The 20001-nt window shown below is 47.2% G+C and overlaps 1 protein-coding gene across 8 annotated transcripts in view; it reads left to right on the forward strand.

Annotated features, from left to right (window-relative positions):
- The window catches only part of LOC108938302 (RNA-binding Raly-like protein), a 148017-nt gene that overhangs the window by 114422 nt on the left and 13594 nt on the right, over positions 1-20001 (forward strand). For 5 of the 8 annotated variants that reach the window (XM_018758775.2, XM_018758777.2, XM_018758776.2 and 2 more), the window contains 2 exons: positions 16648-16723; positions 17753-17800. In XM_018758775.2, coding sequence (XP_018614291.1) covers positions 16648-16723; positions 17753-17800 — 124 coding nt within the window. Of the gene's footprint in view, positions 1-12218; positions 12953-13346; positions 13681-16647; positions 16724-17752; positions 17801-20001 lie in introns of those variants that run through there. The other 3 variants (XM_029255593.1, XM_029255592.1, XM_029255591.1) reach the window with 3 other exon arrangements.

A 20001-nucleotide genomic window follows, 5' to 3' on the forward strand; every position in this document is an offset into this window, starting at 1 on the left:
GTACTCGGCAAATTGGCAGAAAGGCGACGGTGCACAGACAAGGGTCCGTGCAAAAAACGGCAAAAAATGTCAACAGTGTGGGAACACTTCACATTAGAAGAAAAGAATAACATAGTTGTCTGCAGTCTGTGCAAAACCAACTTAAATACAATAACAGCACATCTGCAATGCTGCAGCACCTGAAAAGGTGACATCCAGGCGTAACAGATGCTCCGCCAGCACGGTAAGTTCACTACTGGCTTTACTTTAATCATTTTGAATACTCTTAATTTGCATGCCGTTTTAAATGCAAGACCGAACATAATCTATGTATGATATATTTGCATTATAAAGAGTTTCGCCACTTAAACACCCGTCAGAAAGCACAATTTAATGGAATGTAGATGATAATAAACTCTGACAAAATGTGAAGTTAAGGTGTGAATATATTCATGTTTCAAAACGTTCACATTACTTTTCATCGCGATTTCATTACTCATAAACTCCCGCTTGGGTTAGCATGTTTGATGGTTACTAATCACACAAATCAAGGAATTATAACCCTTACAAAAATTAACCATGGCTTTATTTTCAATTCTGAAGTGCAAAGCATGATATGTTATTGTTCACTTGATTCTATTTTTATTGTGAATAAAAAACAATTACTCGAGTAGTCGCCAAAATTATTGTCTGATTACTCGATTACCAAAATAATCAAGAGTAAGACTCAATTACTCACCAAAAGAATTGTCCGATTACTCGATTACCAAAATAATCGATAGTGACAGCCCTAATTATAATGGCTGTACACAAGGACCCAATCCAACCAACTTCACCATGAAGCCACAGAGCACAACATCCAACCTTGCCACCATACAGCTCCATGACTTGAGATCAAGAAGCTTAACTTCCCTCCCTAACCAACACAACCACAGGGTACCAACATGGGTACATCATTCAGATTGTCAAGTGGGTACTTCACTGGTGTTTCATTGAATTAAGCCCACTATCAACCGACTGTACGCCCCTCCCTGACAACAAGAATACATCTCATCTTTTAGTTCTAAATAAACTAAATAAACCCTGCGTTTGGGTCCAGCCTCCCCTGCATTCTCTGTTCTGCATGACAGGTAGCATTTTGATATCTTTTATCGTTGTTTGACCACATAGAATAAATAGTTTGTAGTGTGATCTTAGAAAAACCTAACGCAAGAGAAATATGTCTTTTGCCATGCTCTGGGAGCTTTAACTCCATCCATCCATCCATCCATCCATCCATCTTCCTTAATTTTCACTACAAGCAAGTAAATGCAGTCATTTTCTGCAACTTTGTCTTAACAAAATTCAAGCTTCCTTCGATAGAAACACTGGGCAGTTAACTTGTACTCTTCCAGGTTAACTCCCTGCCAGTTGTCTTCTTTAATTCATTCAGCAGAACTGATTCTCTAATTCTATCACATATCGGTGCAGTTTTTTCCCCTCCCAAGGAAACATTCTGTGCTGCTGTGGTTGACACCAAACCTCGTTCTACAAATATGTGGCTGATGCAAGCCACTAACTTACTTCCTACTCCCACTAGAAAAAGGTTACTAACATTTTACCTGCATCATATGTCACTTTTTGAAGATTTGGTAACTTTTCTGGAACTTCTTAGGCAGTGATACATGACTACTTCTTCAAAAGTTACATCATTTTGACCTCTTGACATTATTACATTTATTCATTTAGCTGATTCTTTATTCCCCCAAAATTCTCCCAAAGCAATTTACAGTGTTAAGGTGCTTACAGTTATTTACACAGTTAGGTAACTTTACTGGCACAATTTAAAGTACATTGCTCAAGGGTACTTCAACCAGAAGTGGGAATCAATCCTACAACCCTTTTTCCAAAGGCAGCAGCTGTACCCACTACGCTACCAGCTGTCCCTAAAATGATTTTCCAGAGAGCCCACCTCTGCTTCAGTGAGACAGGATTGCATGAGTCATTCTAATTTGAAGTGAAAGGCCTCTCAGTTTCATACTCCACTAAGAATGGCCTGTGGAACATACCCTCCCCTGCCCAGCCCTGCCCTGTTCCCTTTCACTCCCACTCACTGGTGTCCTGCATATTAATGAAACACACTGTAAGAAAGATAAGCCCTGGAGCTGACATAATGAAATTTGTAAATTTGCTATCTACCTGGTGTGCTTTGTGATGAAATGACAAACTATTTTCTGTCAGCCTTTCTTTTTAATGATGTGCCAACTGGAACTGGTTTCTTGGACAAAAGAGTTGAGATAATAAACAAGGGGAGCAGGAAGCACAGCAGTAAAGATGTTTGTATACTGTTTTGTACCTCCATGGCTTACAAATTTGTTTCATATCAATTTATTTTTATGCATTCAAAGCATCTTCTTTAAGTCTCCAGCTGTGACACAAAAACAAGAGTTAAAAAAACAACCCTTTAGAGTTGAGGCAAAATGCTATTTTTTACGAGGTGATTAGGATAAAACATGAGAGCAAGTGAACAGTTAGAGTGAGTGAAAGTAGAGTATGAGCTGCTGAAATTGGTGAGGAACTAATATCAGTAATGTGAATTCGTCCTGCGGCATCTGTGTTAATCTGTACTTGCCTATCTGGTTAGACATCTTAAAGTTATTAAATGTTCTGTATAAATTAGTGTGATGTTTTGCAAAAATGTTAATTGCAAAGCTGATCTGTTTTGTCAACATTTGGTGTTGTGTCTAAAGAAATGGACTGATGAGTTCAGTTTGGACTTTAGTCCTGCTGTGCCCCTGCCTTCATATTCCTCTCTGTAGTCCATCACCTGCTGAAATCCAGTGCTTATCCATCTTTGTCCTTTTCCACCATGTCATAGTTCAGCACAAGGCTACAATCTAGCCTCCTCTTTCAAAAACCCTGGAAGCAACAGATGTGACAGATTACCACCCCCCTTTGGCTTGCCAGTTTAATAACAGTACTTTAATTAGACCTAGGAAAACATTCTAAGTTTCGTATATTAGCAAAATGACTGGTTCTCCTCTGTAATGGAATTAAAAAAAAAATGAGAAAATTCCAATTTAAAAATACTTTCTTTGAGCTCTACTGTGAAGTCAGTGTATAGTCAACCCCAATTGGTTGTGCCTTAGAAAAGAGGAAAAGGAAAGGGAAAAACAGGCATGACATTGTTTGACTTCCAAAGCAAGATCCTGAGAAGCCTGATTACTGGAGGGACAAGTGAAACCATTCTATAGTGATATTGCATATTTTTTGTTAACCATTTTTTGGAAAAAAAAAATCTCCCTTTGCACTGCTGAGAATCCCTACAGAAGGTGTTCTCTCCTCAGGGACCCTCTTGCAACAGAAACTACAGACAGGATTTCTCGTAGGCAGTTTTACAATAATGCACCTTTCATGACCCTTTTAGGAGAACAAAAAGGATTGTATTATGAGTGTCATGCCCTCCACCTCGGGAACGAGCAACACCTGCGGCTGACCAGGGTCTGGGCACGTAAAAGGACAGCCTGAAGCGCAGAAAGATGCGGAACCTTGTTCAGCCTCGTGCTTCACTCTTGCTTCTCAGATTGTTTGCTTACCTCTTCCCTGACCTCCCTGTCCTTGTTCCTGTTCCTCAACTCTGCTTTTCCTGAATCTCCTAACCCTCTTTGTCTCCATCGACCCATCGCCTGATCTTCGACTCATGGTTTTTGGATTTTTCTTGTAACGACGTCTGCTCCTTGGTGACCTTCGCTAGTTTCCTGACCATGCCTCTGCTCTGCACTTGGGTCTGATGACCCACTTCCCGGACGGAATCATGACAGAAGGTTTCGCCTTGAACACAGACCCAGAAGAGCAGGGACACGACCAACATGTTCTCGTCATGCAGGAGGTTGCGCTGGGAGCGCATGCGCAAGCCCTCCAACGCCTGATGGTGAGTTTCAGGACATCAGAAGCGCGCTGTAGAGACGGGCTGAGTGTGCTGGCCACTTCGATCCCGGAAGAACCAGCCATCGCTGCTGCAACCCCGCCAGCACCACCTCGTGATCAAGACCTCCGCCTGACAGCCCCTTCAAGGTATGATGGCACCCCGCCTCGATGCGCTGGTTTTTTTGCTGCAGTGTGAGCTTGTATTCGCCAGCATACCCCATGTGTATCAGACAGACCAGAGCCGTGTAACCTACCTGACCTCCCTCCTGACGGGTCGAGCACTGGACTGGGCCACCCCCGCAAGGGGGACTTGGTTCAATCGCACATAGGTCACCAAAGCACGCCTTTTAGACCTGAAACAAGGCCACCGTTCCGCTGCTGAGTATGTAGTGGAGTTCTGGACCCTGGCAGCACACAGTGGTTGGGGCAGAACTGCCCAGCCCTGCTTTTGGCGCGACCTGCACCCCAGGTTAAGAAAAGAGCTCGGGGTCTGGAGCGAGAAGTGGACCCTGGACCGGCTCATCGAAACTGCAGTTGCGTTCAACAACCTCGCCCGAGAAGAGGAGCCTGACATGAGGCCAGCCCCCAAACTGCACATCAAGCCCCCACAGGAGACCGAGCTCCCGCCGCTCAGGCAGGGTCGTCTCACTCCTGCCAAGCGACAGCGCCGGGTCCGTGACCGCCTCTGTTTATACTGTGGGACCCCAGGTCATCTCCGTGTTCATTGCCCGGTCCGTCCCAGGCCCCAGGTGAGTGGGTCACTCCGAAGTAACTGTCTCACTTTCCCCGTGGTTCTCTCCTGGGGCGAGTAGTCCATGGAAGCTCAGGCTTTGGTGGACTCCGTGGCGGCCGGGTATTTCATGGACGTTGCGTTTGCGAAGATGCATCAGGTACCCACCCTCCAGTGTGCTACTCGGCTGCGGGTGAGTGCCCTGGATGGGCATCCATTGGGACGGGGGTTCATTGACACGCAGACAGTACCCCTCCATCTGGGGGTAGGGGCATGCTATAGAGAAAGGGCACAGTTTTACCTGATCACTGCTCCCATGACCCCCGTAATCCTCGGTTTTCCATGGCTCTCCAAGCACAACCCGGTCTTTATGTGGAGCTCGGGAGAATTGGTGTCGTGGGGACCATGTTGCGGGGGAGTCCTGTTTGCAGCTCCCCTGCAAGGCCACGTCTGCGGAGGGTGCTGTTTCTCCTCCGCAAGTGGACATACCCCCCGAATATCAAGACCTGGTTGAAGTGTTCAGCAAGGAACAGGCAACTGTGCTTCCACCACATCGGCCGTAGGATTGCTCCATCAACCTCCTCCCAGGAGCCACATCTCCCCGGGGTCAAGTCTATCCACTCTCCCTACCCAAGAAACAGGCTATGCAACAGTTCATCTCGGAGGCCCTCGTAGCAGGGATCATCTGTCCATCCACATCACCTGCTGCTGCAGTGTTCTTCTTTGTGGAGAAGAAGGACAGGGGCCTCCGTCCCTCCATTGATTATCATGGTTTGAACCACGTAACAGTCAAGTACCCGCACCCCTTGCCACTCATTACCGCTGCTTTCGAGCATGTCTACCGCGCACAATGGTACACCAAGCTGGACCTGCGAAGTGCGTGCAACCTGGTAGGATACGTGAGGGAGATGAGTGGAAGACCGCCTTTAGCACCTCCCTTGGCTACTATGAATATCTGGTCATGCCTTTTGGTCTTGCTAACGCACCCAGTGTTTTCCTTGTCTTTGTTAATCATGTCCTCAGGGACCTCATCTCATGGCATTCTGGTCTATTTAGACGACCTTTTTGTCTACTCCTCGTCACTGGAAGAGCATGTGGCCCTTGTCAGACAGGTCCTTCGGCGGTTGCTGCAGAATTGTCTCTTCGTCAAAGGGGAAAAGTGCCAGTTCCACCAGAGGCAGGTCTCATTCTTAGGGTTCATCCTGAGCAAGGAGGGACTGGCTATGGACCCAGACAAGTTAAGGGCGGTTCGCCAATGGCCACGACTAACCACAGTAAAGGCTCTCCAGCAATTCCTGGGCTTCGCAAATTTTTACCGTGGGTCCATCCGGGTGTTCAGTACTCTAGCCGCCCCTTTGACGGCCCTGACCTCCTCCAAGAAAGCTTGACTTCCCTGGACGGAGGAGGCACAACATGCCTTCGATACCCTAAAGGAAAGGTTCACAACCGCACCCATCCTCCGACACCCAGATCCTGAGACCCCATTCGTGGTGGAGGTAGATGCCTCCAAAACAGGGGTAGGGGCCATCTTGTCCCCAATGCCAGGGGGAACCACCTAAACTGTACCCTTGTGCCTTTTTTTCTAAAAAGTTGTCCCAGGCCGAGAGGGACTACGATATCGGAAATTGAGAGCTACTAGCTGTGAAACTGGCCTTGGAGGAATGGAGGCACTGGCTAGAGGGGGCTAGGCACCCTTTCGTCGTCCTCACAAATCACAAGAACTTGGAGTACCTGCAGACGGCGAGATGCCTTAACTCCTGACAAGCCAGGTGGGCCCTCTTTTTTTACCCGCTTTAATTTTACAGTTACCTATCGGCCTGGCAGTAATAACACCAAGGCAGATGCTCTCTCGCACATGTATGAACAGGAACCTCTCGAGCGAGACCCAGCATACATCCTGCCCCAGACCTGCTTCATGGCCCCAGTACGAGGGGATTTCTGCCAAGACCTCGCCCGTGCTCAGGCCGCCGAACCCGAACCACCAGGAAAACCTGCAGACAAACAGTACGTCCCTCCCGGACTGCAGGCAATGATCCTGCAGTAGGCTCACGATCATCCCGCCTCCAGCCACCCAGAGTATAGTAAGACCCAGGCCCTCCTCTAGAAGCGATTCTGGTGGCCGTCGCTGCCTGAAGACATGCAGGACTATGTCCGGGCCTGCAGGGTGTGCGCTCAGGTCAAGCCCTCCACCCAGAAGCTGGTGGCGACCACAACTCTTGAATCATCCCCTCATCCTGTGCGCCTCTGCGCTGCACTTGGGTCTGATGACCCACTTCCAAGACGGAATCATGACAATAAGGATGAACCCAGGAGACAAGTGTGCGCCCATGGGTCCTTTCACATCTGTGTGGATATCAAGAAGGCAATTTCGGCTGCCAGATAGTTGCCATTAAGGCTGTGTCCCATCAGATATATTTCCCTGTATTTCATGGGAGAAACAACCTTGAGAAGCACTTCGGGGTTATTACCCAGAGATGGCAAACCAAATCTCTTGGAGGCCTTTAAACGTGACAGAAAAACAATTGTCAGGCTGGGCAAGGAGATTTGGAAGGTTAAATAACATGTGATGCCCCCACCAAAAATGCAATGAAATTTGTCAGAACTATGCTGACACTAGGGGTGTGGTGGCACAGCAGGCTTGGCCAGAGCCTGCTCTGTCGTGGGCCTGGGGTTTGAGCCCTGCTTGGGGTGTCTTGCGACATACTGACGTCCCGTCCTGGATGTGTCCCCTCCCCCTCCAGCCTTGCGCCCTGTGTTGCCGGGTTAGGTGCTGATTCGTCATGACCCCACTTGGGGCAAACGGTTTCAAACTGTATCTGTGTGTGTGTATGCTGGCACTTTGAAAATTTTTACCTTATTAATGTGCAAGATGACTGTTCCCATTTTTGTCACCTGTTTCATGTAAAATGACATTTCATGCAAAATGATATTTCATGCATGGTGTTCTACCCAGTCACTGGTTATAGACTTCAATTATTTTTCAAAAAGTTGAGATTTAACCACATTAAATACTTTAAGTAGAGGTTGCAAGATCAAACGAGCAACAAAAAGAAACTGAAACATATACCACAACAGTCAACACCATGCATACAATACTTGTTTCTTCTTTCCCCTTAGGCTTTAGTGGTATAGCATGTAGTGTTGGTGCTACACAGTGCCTGGCCAAGAGCATAAGATATGGGTGTTGATTCTCTGCTCCATTTGCTTCGAGTTTGTATGTTCCCCATGTTTATGTGGATTTCTCCTCAATCCTGACATAAAGGCAAACCACTACCATACCCTTATTTAAAATGGTTGGCATTAGATGATTCCAACTCAACAGCACATTAACTCTATCCCTACTTTTAAACAAGCCACACCTTTTATAGTCCTTGTTTTACTGTAATCAGACATAGCTGGTACAAATTATCTCCGAGAATGTTCAAGTTGCTGCCCAGTTGGTACACAGATGCTGTCCAGGTTTTGTCAATGAAGCCTCTCCTATCCCCATGTGCTGGTTCCACCTCCTGCAAGCTCACAGTTTATTAATTAATTGGTTGCCATCCATGGTCAGGATAACCCAGTGATCTATTGTTTTTCGTGGTGCTGGTCTTTATGTAATTTATTTGCTTCAATTTATGTTATGATTGCATCGTTCAAATGAGATAGAACATGCTGGAAGAGAGCCCAGTATGCTTCTTTTATATTCATTTGTATGCTTCTGGGTATGGGGGTATGTGGTGACGCAGCGGGTTTGGCCAGTGCCTGCTCTCCGGTGGGTCTGGGGTTCAAATCCCACTTGGGGTCCCTTGCGACAGATGGGCATCCTGTACTGGGTGTGTCCCCTCCAGCCTTGCACCTTGTGTTACTGGGTTAGGCTCTGCTTCACCACGACCACACTTGGAGCTGTTTCAAACTGTGTGTGTGTGTTTTTGGGTATGTATCCTGGCAACACGGCTCAAGGCTGGAGGCCGAGGGGACACACCCAGGACGGGATCCCAGTCCGTCACAAGGCACCCCAAGCAGGGCTCAAACCCCAAACCCACCGGAGAGCAGGACATGGTCTAACCCACTGCGCCACCACGCCCTCCTCTAATGCAAATAGCAATAAAAATAAATAACGGTAACAGCAATAACAATAATAGCAGTAGACAGCCAGCGAACTCAGAATATGAGAATGCTTAAAGTGACTGTGATCTACCAGTGTGCTTGGGTGGAGCAGTTCGACTCTAGTTACTAAATATGGCACATTGGTGAGTGTTGCATACTCTTACAGCACTGTGGTAAAAGCTGTTCCTGTACCTAGCTGTCATGGTTTCGCGTTCCAAGAGGACGGACTCGAGTGCAGAGTTCTCCAGAGAGAGGTTTATTGTAGCAGACAAGGGCAATCCAAAGGGAGTAGTCGAGGGACAGGCGAGGGTCAGGCGATCAGCAGAGTACACAGGGCGAGGTGAGAATCTTAGTCAAAACACACAGGCGAAAGGTCAAGATCAGAAGACGTAACAGGAATCGCAATCTGGAGTGAAACGGTGTTTGCCAAACAAGGTTCCACGTCCCTGTCTGTTCTGCGTCCCTTTTTATCCCCATTTCCATCAGGGAACAGCAGGTGTCGCTGATGTCCTGGCTGCTGGGGATGTGACACTAGCAGTGCGGGTTTGAATAGACCTGAGCTACTTTGTAGATGGCAGAGAAGAGAAAAGTGCCCGTGCGGGGTGAATATGATCTTTCATGATGTGCATCGTCTTTCTAAGGCAGTGTGTGGTGTAGGTGTCCTGGACTGCTGGTAGCTGTGTGCCGATGATTTCCTGAGCTGTTTTGACTACCCTCTGCAGGGCTTTCTTGTCCTGTATGGGGCTGCTGCCACACCAGGATGTAATACACTCTGTGAGAACAGACTCCACAGCACACCTGTAGAAAGTGGTGAGGACTGTAGTGGACATCCTGGCTTTCTTCAGACACCTGAGGAAGTGGAGGCATTGATGGGCCTTTTTGATGGTTGATGCTGTGTGCTCAGTCCATGTGAGTTTGGCAGTGAGGGTGACCCCTAGAAATTTGAAGCTGTTGACCCTCTCTACAGTGTCCGCTCCTATGTAGATGGGTGTATGAACCGTATCCTGTTTCATGAAGTCAATCACCAACTCCTTAGTTTTACTGACATTGAGGTTGTTGTCCTGGTACCACTCTGCCAGGAGCCTCACCTCCTCTCTGTAGGCCATCTCATCGTTGTTGGTGATCAGACCCACAATGGTGGTATCATCAGCAAACTTTATGATGGTGTCGGAGCTGTGCCTGGTCACACAGTCATGTATGAATAAGGAATACAGCACCGGGCTCAAGACGCTTCCCTGTGGAGTGCCGGTATTGAGGATCAGTGGGGAAGAGGTATTTCTGCCAATTCGCACATGCTGGGGTCTGTTGGTGAGGAAATCCAGGATCCAGTTGCGCAATGTAGCACTCAGTCCCAGACCTAGTAGTTGGTGGATCATCTTGGTTGGGATGACAGTGTTGAATGCTGAGCTATAGTCCACAGATAATAGCCTTGCATAGCAGTTTTTATTGTCCAGGTGAGCCAGAGTGGTGTGAAGTTTGTGTGATATTGCATCTTCATTTGATCTGTTGTGGCTGTAGGCAAACTGCAGTGGGTCCAAAGTGTCTGGGATGGTGTCCTTAGTGTGTCCCAGCACTAGCCTCTCAAAGCATTTCATTGCAATGGGGGTCAGTGCCACTGCGTGATAGTCATTAAAGCAGCTCACTTTGTTTTTCTTAGGAATGGGGATAATGTCAAAAAGGTGGGTACGGTAGAGCTTTTTAAGGAGTTGTTAAATATGTCCGTGAAGAGAGCAGCTAATTCCTCACTGCATGTTTTTAAAACTCATCCTGAAATTCCATCCGGACCAGCAGCTTTGCTGATGTTGACTTTGCTAAAAGTTTTTCTCACTTGTGCCACAGAGACAGTGAGACTGGAGTTATCATGCAGCGCCATGGGAATTCGCACCAGGGGGTCTTTCTTCGCAAACTCGAAACGCGTTCAGTTTGTCAGGGCGAGACGCAGCTGTCAATGTCCGCCTCTGTGGTTTATAATCTGTTAAAGTTTGGATTCCCTGCCACAACTTACGTGTGTCATGCCCCCCACGGCTGCGGAACAGGAAACACCTGCTTCGAATTAGCAAGCACAAGCTTAAAAAGGGGCTGCGGAACACCTGATGGCCAGCGAACACCTCTTTGCCCTGACCCAAGGTGAACGTCCAGCCGCTGAGTATGCATTAGAATTCAGGATCCTAGCTGAGAAAAGCTGCTGGGATCAAAGCACCCTCCTGGCCTGTTTCTGTCGGGGATTGCAGCTCAATCTACGACGAGAATTGGTGGACTCTCAACCAGTACATCGAGGCTGCCGTCGCCCTGGACAACCTCACCCGCAGCAGGGAGCTGGCACTGGAGCTAACTGTCAGCCCTCCTATCAAACAACAAGGGTCTGAATCCCTGCCCCTCCGGCAGGGACGGCTCTCTCCAGCCGAACGTCAACGCTGGTTCCGCGATCACCTGTGTCTGTATTGTGGAAACCCAGGTCATCGCCGTATTTCCTGTCCCATCCGTCCTGAACCCCAGGTGAGCGAGATGTTCCGAAGCAACCGTCTCACTGTACCTGTGGTGCTCTCCTGGGGCGAACATGTCGTGGCTACTCAAGCTTTGGTGGACTCTGGGGTGACCAGGAGTTTCATCGACACCGCCTTCGCTAAGAAGCACCAGGTACCCACCGTCCGGTGTGCCTCTAGGCTACGGGTAAGTGCCCTGGACGGGCAACCTTTGGGACGGGGTTTTGTGGACACTCAGACCATACCCCTTCAGCTGGAGGTCGGAGTATGTCACCAAGAAACTGCTCAATTTTACCTGGTGTCTGCTCCTGAGACGCCGATAATCCTAGGTTATCCCTGGTTGTCCAAACACGACCCTGTGTTCAGGTGGAGCACTGGGGAACTGGTTACTTGGGGGCCACGTTGCAGGAAATCCTGTTTGCAGCTCCCTTGCCAGGCCATGACCGTGGAGGGTGCTGCGTCTTCTCCGCAGGTGGAAATTCCTCCCTAGTACCAGGACCTGGCCGATGCTTTCAGTAAAGAACAGACCGCAGTGCTGCCACCACACTGACCCTGGGATTGCACGATTGATCTCCTCCCAGGGACCACACCTCCCCTGCGGTAAGCTGTACCCTCCTTCCATACCTGAACAACAAGCCATGCAGCAGTACATCTCAGAGGCTCTCCAGGCGGGAATCATCCGGCCATCCACCTCCCCTGCTGCTCCGGGGTTTTTCTTTGTAGAAAAGAAGGAGGGGGGCCTCCGCCCCTGCATAGCTTATCAGGGCCTAAACCGGATCACGGTAAAGTACCCTCACCCATTGCCTTTAATCACAGCAGCCTTGGAGCTCATCAACCGAGCACAATGGTTCACCAAGTTAGAGCTACGCAGCGCTTACAACCTGATAAGGGTACGAGAAGGGGACGAGTGGCAGACCGCCTTTAGCACCGCCCTTGGTCACTATGAATACCTTGTTATGCCTTTTGGCCTCGCAAACGCCTCCAGTGTGTTCCAAGCTTTCGTGAACCATGTCCTAGGGGACCTCATCAACCATGGGGTTCTTGTGTACCTTGATGATATTTTGATCTATACCTCCTCCATGGATGAACATGTCGCCTTAGTCCATCAGGTCCTACAACTACTGCTCAGACATCGCTTATATGTCAAAGGAGAAAAATGTCTGTTTCACCAGAGGCAAGTGTCATTCTTAGGATTTGTTCTCAGACTGGATGGAGTATCCATCGATCCCCAGAAAGTAAGTGCGGTCCTCCACTGGCCACAGCCAACAACAGTTAAAGCCCTTCAGCGTTTCTTAGGTTTTGCCAATTTTTATCGCCGTTTCATCTGGTCTTTTAGCACCGTGGCTGCCCCTTTAACTGCTCTAACCTCCTCCAAGAGGTCCAGACTCAGCTGGATGGAGGAGGCTCAAGAAGCCTTTGACACTCTAAAACAAAGATTTACTAGTGCTCCCATACTCCGACACCCTGATCCTGATCTCCCGTTTGTGGTGGAAGTGGATGCCTCAGAGACAGGGGTGGGTGCTGTCCTGTCTCAATGCCATGGGAACCCACCTAAACTGTACCCTTGTGCCTTCTTTTCAAAGAAAATGTCCCCAGCTGAGAGAAACTATGACATCGGGAATCGTGAGCTCCTCACTATGAAAACGGCCCTGGAGGAATGGAAGCACTGGCTGCAGGGGGCGCGGCATCCTTTCATCGTCCTCACCGACCACAAGAACCTAGAATATCTGCAGACGGCGAGACGACTCAACTCCCGTCAAGCCAGGTGGGCCCTCTTTTTCACAAGGTTTAAATTTACTGTCACTTATCGTCCTGGCAGTAAAAATATGAAGGCAGACGCCCTATCTCGCATCCATGAGCGGGAGTCCCTAGAACGAGATCCCGAGTACGTCTTGCCCCGGTCCTGTCTCGTTGCCCCGGTGCATTGGGACTTCAGTGATGACCTTGCCCAAGCCCAGGCCACCGAGTCTGAACCACCAGGGAAGCCCACCGGCAAGCAGTATGTTCCCCCGGGATGGAGAGCCACAATTCTACAATGGGCTCATGACCATCCTGCTGCTGGTCACCCTGGCTTTAGTAAAACCCAGGCTCTGCTCCAGATGCATTTCTGGTGGCCATCATTACCCAACGACGTGCAAGACTATGTCCGGGCATTCCAGGTGTGTGCCCAGGTCAAGGCGTCCACCCAAAAACCACCAGGATTCCTGGAGCCCTTCCCGTGCCTAATCGTCCCTGGTCGCACATTGCTTTGGACTTCCTTGTAGATCTCCCCTATATGACGGTAAGACTGTAATCATGACTATTGTTGACAGGTTTTCCAAAGCCTGTCGGTTGATTCCTCTCTCCAAGTTTCCCTACAGCCCTAGAGACTGCCGAGCTCTTATTTCTGTATGTCTTCTGCCTCTACGGCTTGCCGGAAGACATCGTGTCGGACCGTGACCCCAGTTCACCTCCAGGCTGTGGAAGGCCTTCTGGCACAAGTTGGGAGTAACGGTAAGCCTGAATTCAGGATATCACCCGCAAGCAAATGGGCAGGTGGAAAGGATACAACAGGACGTTGCCCACTTCCTCTGCAGTTACACCTCCGAAAAACCGCAACACTGGGTACGTTACTTGCCTTGGGCTGAATATGCGCACAATGCTCTCCCTTACGCATCCACAGGCCATTCCCCATTTCAGTGCGTGTTAGGATACCAGCCCCCACTGTTTCCTTGGAATCCTAACTCCAGTGTTGTCCCAGCTGTCAATGCGTGGTACCAGGCCGGCGCGGAAGTATGGCGGTCGGTGCAAGAACACCTTAAACGCACTCAGGTACGAATGAAACGACAGGCCAGTCGACGCAGACATCCACTTTCCTTTATGCCTGGGCAACAGGTTTGGCTGTCCACCAGAGGCCTTCGAGGCCCCTACATGACAAAAAAACTCAGCCCCAGATATCTGGGACCATACAAGATCCTCCGCTGTGTTACTCCTGTTTCCTATCGGTTGCAACTTCCCTCTCATTTACGAGTGCACCCCACTTTCCATGCCTCTTTTCTGAAACTTTGTACAATGTCCCTGCGTCAACCTCCTCTCCACACGCAGCCGCCCCCTCCCTTACAGGTTGGGGATGATCCCGCCTATGCGGTATGAGCTTTGCTGGACTCCTGTCATCGGGCAGGTGGTCTCCAGTACCTGGTGGATTGGGAGGGGTACGGTCCTGAAGAGCAGTGCTGGGTACCTGCCCGGGACATCCCAGACCCTGATCTGATTGCTGCCTTCCATAGGGACCGGCCTGGTCCCCGGCCCTGGGGGTGCCCCCCACGCCATGGCAGAGTGGCAGGTGCTGCTCATGGACGGGGGGTACTGTCACGCCCCCCATGGCTGCGCAATAGGAAACACCTGCTTCGAATTAGCAAGCACAAGCTTAAAAAGGGGCTGCGGAACACAGCCAGATACGGAACCTTGTTCAGCCTTATTGATCACTTGCGCTCCTAGTCTTGCTCCTCGCCCTGCTCCTCGATCCTCATTCCTCGCTCTGCTCCTCGTCTCCGACTCACTGGTTTGCCTGATCACTTGCCTGTTTCTTGAATTTCTTGGTTCTTGGCCCTTTGGATTCTGTTTGTACATCGGTGACCCTTTGCCTGTTCCCTGACAATGTCTACTGAACCGCCCCTTGACCAAGCTCTTGTGCCCCGCACTTGGGTCCGACGCAACCGCGCCGGGGGAATAGCATAACAACGTGCATCTTGAGTGCAGTTAAATTCTGATTCTGCCTTCCTGCTGTATTCCCATTTCACACTGGCGATGGCTTTACAGAACTCGTACTTACTCTTCTTGTATGCATCCGTGTCTCCGGACTGAAACATGCAGGTTCGCGCATAGATCTTATTTCGGATTTCGGCTGTAATCCATGGTTTTTGAGTAGGGAATGAGTGGACTGTTTTACACGGTATGCAGACACTTCCACAGTACCAGATGAAGTCCGTGACCACTATGGCATTCTCGTCCAGATTGGAGGATGAGTTTCTGAACATGTCCCAGTCCACGGAGTCGAAGCAGTCCTGGAGCCTTTCCTCCGCTTCTGGTGTCCAGCGCTGCACAGTACGCGTCACAGGCTCCTCTCGCTTCAGCTTCTGCTTGTAGACCAGGAGCAGCAGGATCGAGGTGTGATCTGACTGCCTGAGGTATGGATGCAGTAGGGAGCGGTACACACCTTTGTGTCAAGTGTAGCAGTGGTCGAGGGTGTTTGAGCCTCTGGTGGGACAGGAGATGTGCTGATGGTACTTTGTGTGCACATTCCTGAAATCGGCTTGGTTAAAGTCCCCAGAAATAATGAACAGGCCGTCTGGGTGCTTGTTCTTGTACTTAGTGACAACGTGGTACAATTCATTCAGAGCGCTGTGTGTGTTCCCTTTGGGTAGGATGTAAACCGCAGCCATGAGCACAGCCGAGAACTCCCTGGGCAGGTAGAACAATCGGCATTTGATCAGAGGGTATTCAAGGTCTGAAGTGCAGTTCTGTGAAATCACTTCCACATTCGTACAATATACATTGTTAATAAGAAAGCATACGCCCATCACCCATTGTAAGTAGTGTATCTAGCAGTGTAAGTCACCTTGGTGAATAAGGTGTGTGGGTTAGTAACACTAAATAGTATCCATTGTAAGTCGCTTTGGAGAAAAGCGTCTGCTAAGTGAATAAATGTAAATGTAAATGCATATCAGAAACATCTTTTGGACCCACTTCTCTTGTGGTATCCTACCTGCTCCATGGACTTTCACTTAATTTTTGTAAAAAAAAAAAAAATCCTCTGTGTCAGCTCTATATGTTGCTGAAATCTGTGAAAGCAAAAATTATGGTTTTGGACTAGTTGACTATACTTGTAATCAATTTCTGCCACTCCCTGTCTGTTGGTGAAATGCAGTTTTGTTTACTTAGAATTGTATTGTAACGACCCATGTTACTGTTTTAGGCAGGAAACCTGTTAAAATGTAGATAGTTGCATTATGGGGAAAAATGTGAAATGTGGGTGTGTAACTGCTAGGGACACTTCTGGGGGAAATGATGGGGTGATTGTGTATGCTAGTGTGTTGGGGAGAGAGCCTGGGTGCGCTAAGCAGGCTGGGAAGGCTGGCTTGAGGTGCAGGTCCTGGAGGAAATGGGGTCCTCAGACCAAGAGCTTTATTTCACTGTGTGCCGGTGTTCAATTAAACATTCGAGATGAACACTGTCTCTGCGTCCTTCTTCGCCCCATCCAAACCCATGGCGCTGCGTGCCGCAGTATGTCAGTTTGGGGAAAAACACTTGCTATATTAATAAATGTACATTCCATGAAAGGGCAGCTTTAAATAATTGAAGACTGGTGCTCACCCACACTCCCAGGCTGTTTAATAGTCCCTGGCTGGAACATCCTGGCTGTGCTGATGCTTTTAGCAGGTGAAAATGTGCCAACATCTTACATCGATGTGTCTGTTACAGACATCAACATGGCAGGGGAGCCCAAACCTTACAGGCTCAAAGTGGGATCCAAACGACCTCTTTCAGCAATTTACAGGTGAGGGCTTATGGAAGAAGACTTAGAATTTTTTTTCATGTATGTGTTTCATGTTCATCATGATACATATATCATGTTTTTATTGTATACTGAATAGCAGAAATATATTTTTATCTCACCTACACAAAAACACAGTACTTATTTGTTGTCAGCCTTTTTCAGACTGTATATCACTGCATTCATTTTTCCAATTCTTTTTCTGTGAAATTACATTATTTTCTTTTTATCATGACATTGTTCCTGTAACCGTAATCGTTGAGTGGGCTAACATTTTGCGTGAATGGACAGAGTGCAGCCTTTTGACCAAATTACATGCAGGGTGGTAATATTGTCACTTAAATGTTCACAGAAACATCTGGCTCCCTGGAACATTCAGCTTCTTAGAATCAAAAGATGAGTGTTTTTAAAACAGTTTTTAATAATAAACAGGGGTCATTAATGTAGCCATTATGAGTTAGATACATCCCAGGTAAGCACTGTGGTTACCTTTACATGAATAAGATATTCAGAATTTTAATGTAGCTCAGTAAGTAGCCCTTTGGTTACGTTCACATTAGCTCTTTAGAACATCTAATCAAGTCAAGAGTCAAGAGAGGCTTTATTGTCATTTCAGCCATATACAACAGTACACAGTGAAACAAAACAACCTTCCCCAGGACCACACTGCTACATAAAACAACATAGTTAGGGACACAGACTACATGAATTGCATGTCTGGGTCCGGAGAGGCCGCTGCATGCTAGTGCCACTCCACCATCTTGGAAAAACTGCTTGCTAATGATTGCAGTGTTTCCTACGTGCTCCTCCCATCAGTTTGAGTTGAAGCATTTGAGACTCAGGCCACGTGTTTGCTTTCATTGCAGTGGAGAAACTATTGCCAGCTATTGTCTTGCAGCTATAAAACTGCTGAGATTTGATTACAGTCAAAGTCTCAGAGAAGCGTAGAGATAATGGCTTTCTTCACAGGAATACTACAGTGTTACAATTGTTATTTTCCTTACTGTTTTCTGTGTGCTTGAATCCCAACAGTGCTTATGAATTCAACTACGATTACTACAGAGATGACTTTTACAATCGGTATGTATAAATGTTCTTGTTCCTTCCAGTTTTATAGTGTGTACATTATTAAAAACAAGGTGTCTGCTCAGCTGAGATGAAACACATGTAGCCTGCTTAAAAAATTGCCTGAATTGTGAAAATGGTGTAATTTTCACAGCACATTTGTTATTTCCTGTTGTCACCAGTGTTCAATTGCCTTCACTATCTATTATATCCGTCTAGACACTTGGTATCCACATTCTCTATCATTTAACATTTGTGCAGTGTTGTGCATTGCTCTTAATGTTAACTATGAAGTACATCAATACAAAGGAGAAATAAATCCATTCAAAAAAGTTTATCACATGCCAAAGAGTTCAAATATATACACACATTTGCAAAATAGTCATGTCAGTTTTTGATCTTTAGTTGTTACACAGAGGACATACCCCAGTACTTTATTTTGCTTATCCTATTGCAGTAAAGGAAATTGGCTATGCTCACTCATCTGTTAAGCAAAGTGGTTTGGAGTGTTTGATGCAAAGTAAACAGGTTGCTGCTTTACTAACCCTCAGATATCATTTTTGAGTCAACAAGGTTAGATGCTAATTGGAGCTTATGAAAACAGGTTGAGATGTTTAAGGAAGAATGTTCATCACTTCACTGATGAACCAGAGCTCATTTCTGGCTCAAAAATACAATGGAATTAATTCCTTCTTGACTGTGTGGTTCATCGTGAAATTTTTCTCTGGTAATCACAGCCTGATCGCTTCCGCTACAAATCCCTTCCACTAAACTTTATCAAAGAGACTGTGAAAGTGAAAATGGTCAGTGTTGTTGTACATGACAGAAGAGTCCAGTAATTGAATCAAGGACATTCTGTGGAAATTACTAGCTTCTGTCGCCAAGCAATTGCGATTGAAACATTCTCAGAGGACTGTTGGCTCAGGGCATACTGGCATCTCGACTGGCTTCAGTTGCTGTTATTAAAAAGAAGAAGCATTTGGGACTGGCGTTCACAGATATCGATAGCTTTCCCTTGCATTCTGCATCACCAAGCAACCTGTAAGCTGTGAATTGGAAGGAAAAAGAAAAGAGCCAAATTACAGGATCTGTGTGCAAAGTGCCTGTCATCAAAATGGGCACTCGCTGCTAGTGAATCCTTTCATCAACTTAAACATTAGTAAATGTCAGATGGCACTGAACTGATAATAGAGGTGCAGCTTTTTGTTTTCAGTTCTTTTTTTCTCTCGCTCTTGTTTGGGTCATTTATTTGCCATGACTTCCACAAAAGTTAATCTCCACTGGCTCATAGTTCTTGCCAGAGAGTGATGAACAACTTTAGGATTAAATGGGGAAAAATTATGCCCTTCAAAAATTCAGTATTTAATTTTTCTTCTACATCTTGGAGCAATTCCTCTAAGCTTGAAAACTTGTCAGTTTTCTCCAGTTAATATTTGTCACTTATGGTAGTTTGTGATCAATAACATGCAATAAAATGTTTATTTTTCTTAAAATGAAGGATTTATAAGCACTTTAATACCTAAATAGTTTTTCAGTAGTTTATTTTACTTAACATGTTGTGAGGTCGTGGGCAATATAGCCATGACAGGGGGTCGGATTTGCCATGATGCCTACTTAGGCAGGTCGCTTAAGGGCGTTGCTTCAGCTAGCCATTTGTTCTGTTGTTTTTCATTCGCTTTTTTGGTTATTTCATAGAGGACTAATATAATTAGTATATGCTTTATGTACTACATAATTAGTAGTCCCCCCCCAATCTCAGGTCTTCTATCAGAGTTTGAGGGTTATGCACAGTGTCTTTGCTCTTCATAGTATTGCACTTTTCTGGACTGAGGGCTCTGGTGTTGGTCCTTGAATCTGTTGGAGTCACTCTTCCAACTTGAGTGTCGCTGCCCGGAGGGCTCCCACCACCACTAGGATTACTTTGGCTTTCACCTTTGACATCCTTTCCATTTCCTCCTTCAGCCCCTGGTACTTCTCCAGCTTCTCATACTCCTTCTTCTTGATATTGCTATTATTTACAATTGCTATATCTATCACCACTGTCATCTTCTGTTCTTTATCCACCACTACGATGTCTGACTAGTTTGCCATTACCTGGTTATTGGTCTGGATCTGGAAGTCCCACAGGTTCTTAGCCCTACCATTCTCAGCCACCTTGTGCAGTGTCTCCCACTAGAAAGCTCCAATCCATATTCGATGCAGATGCTCCTGTACAC

The sequence above is a fragment of the Scleropages formosus genome, chromosome 10 (genome assembly GCF_900964775.1).
Source record: "Scleropages formosus chromosome 10, fSclFor1.1, whole genome shotgun sequence".
In the NCBI taxonomy this organism is placed as follows: domain Eukaryota; kingdom Metazoa; phylum Chordata; class Actinopteri; order Osteoglossiformes; family Osteoglossidae; genus Scleropages; species Scleropages formosus.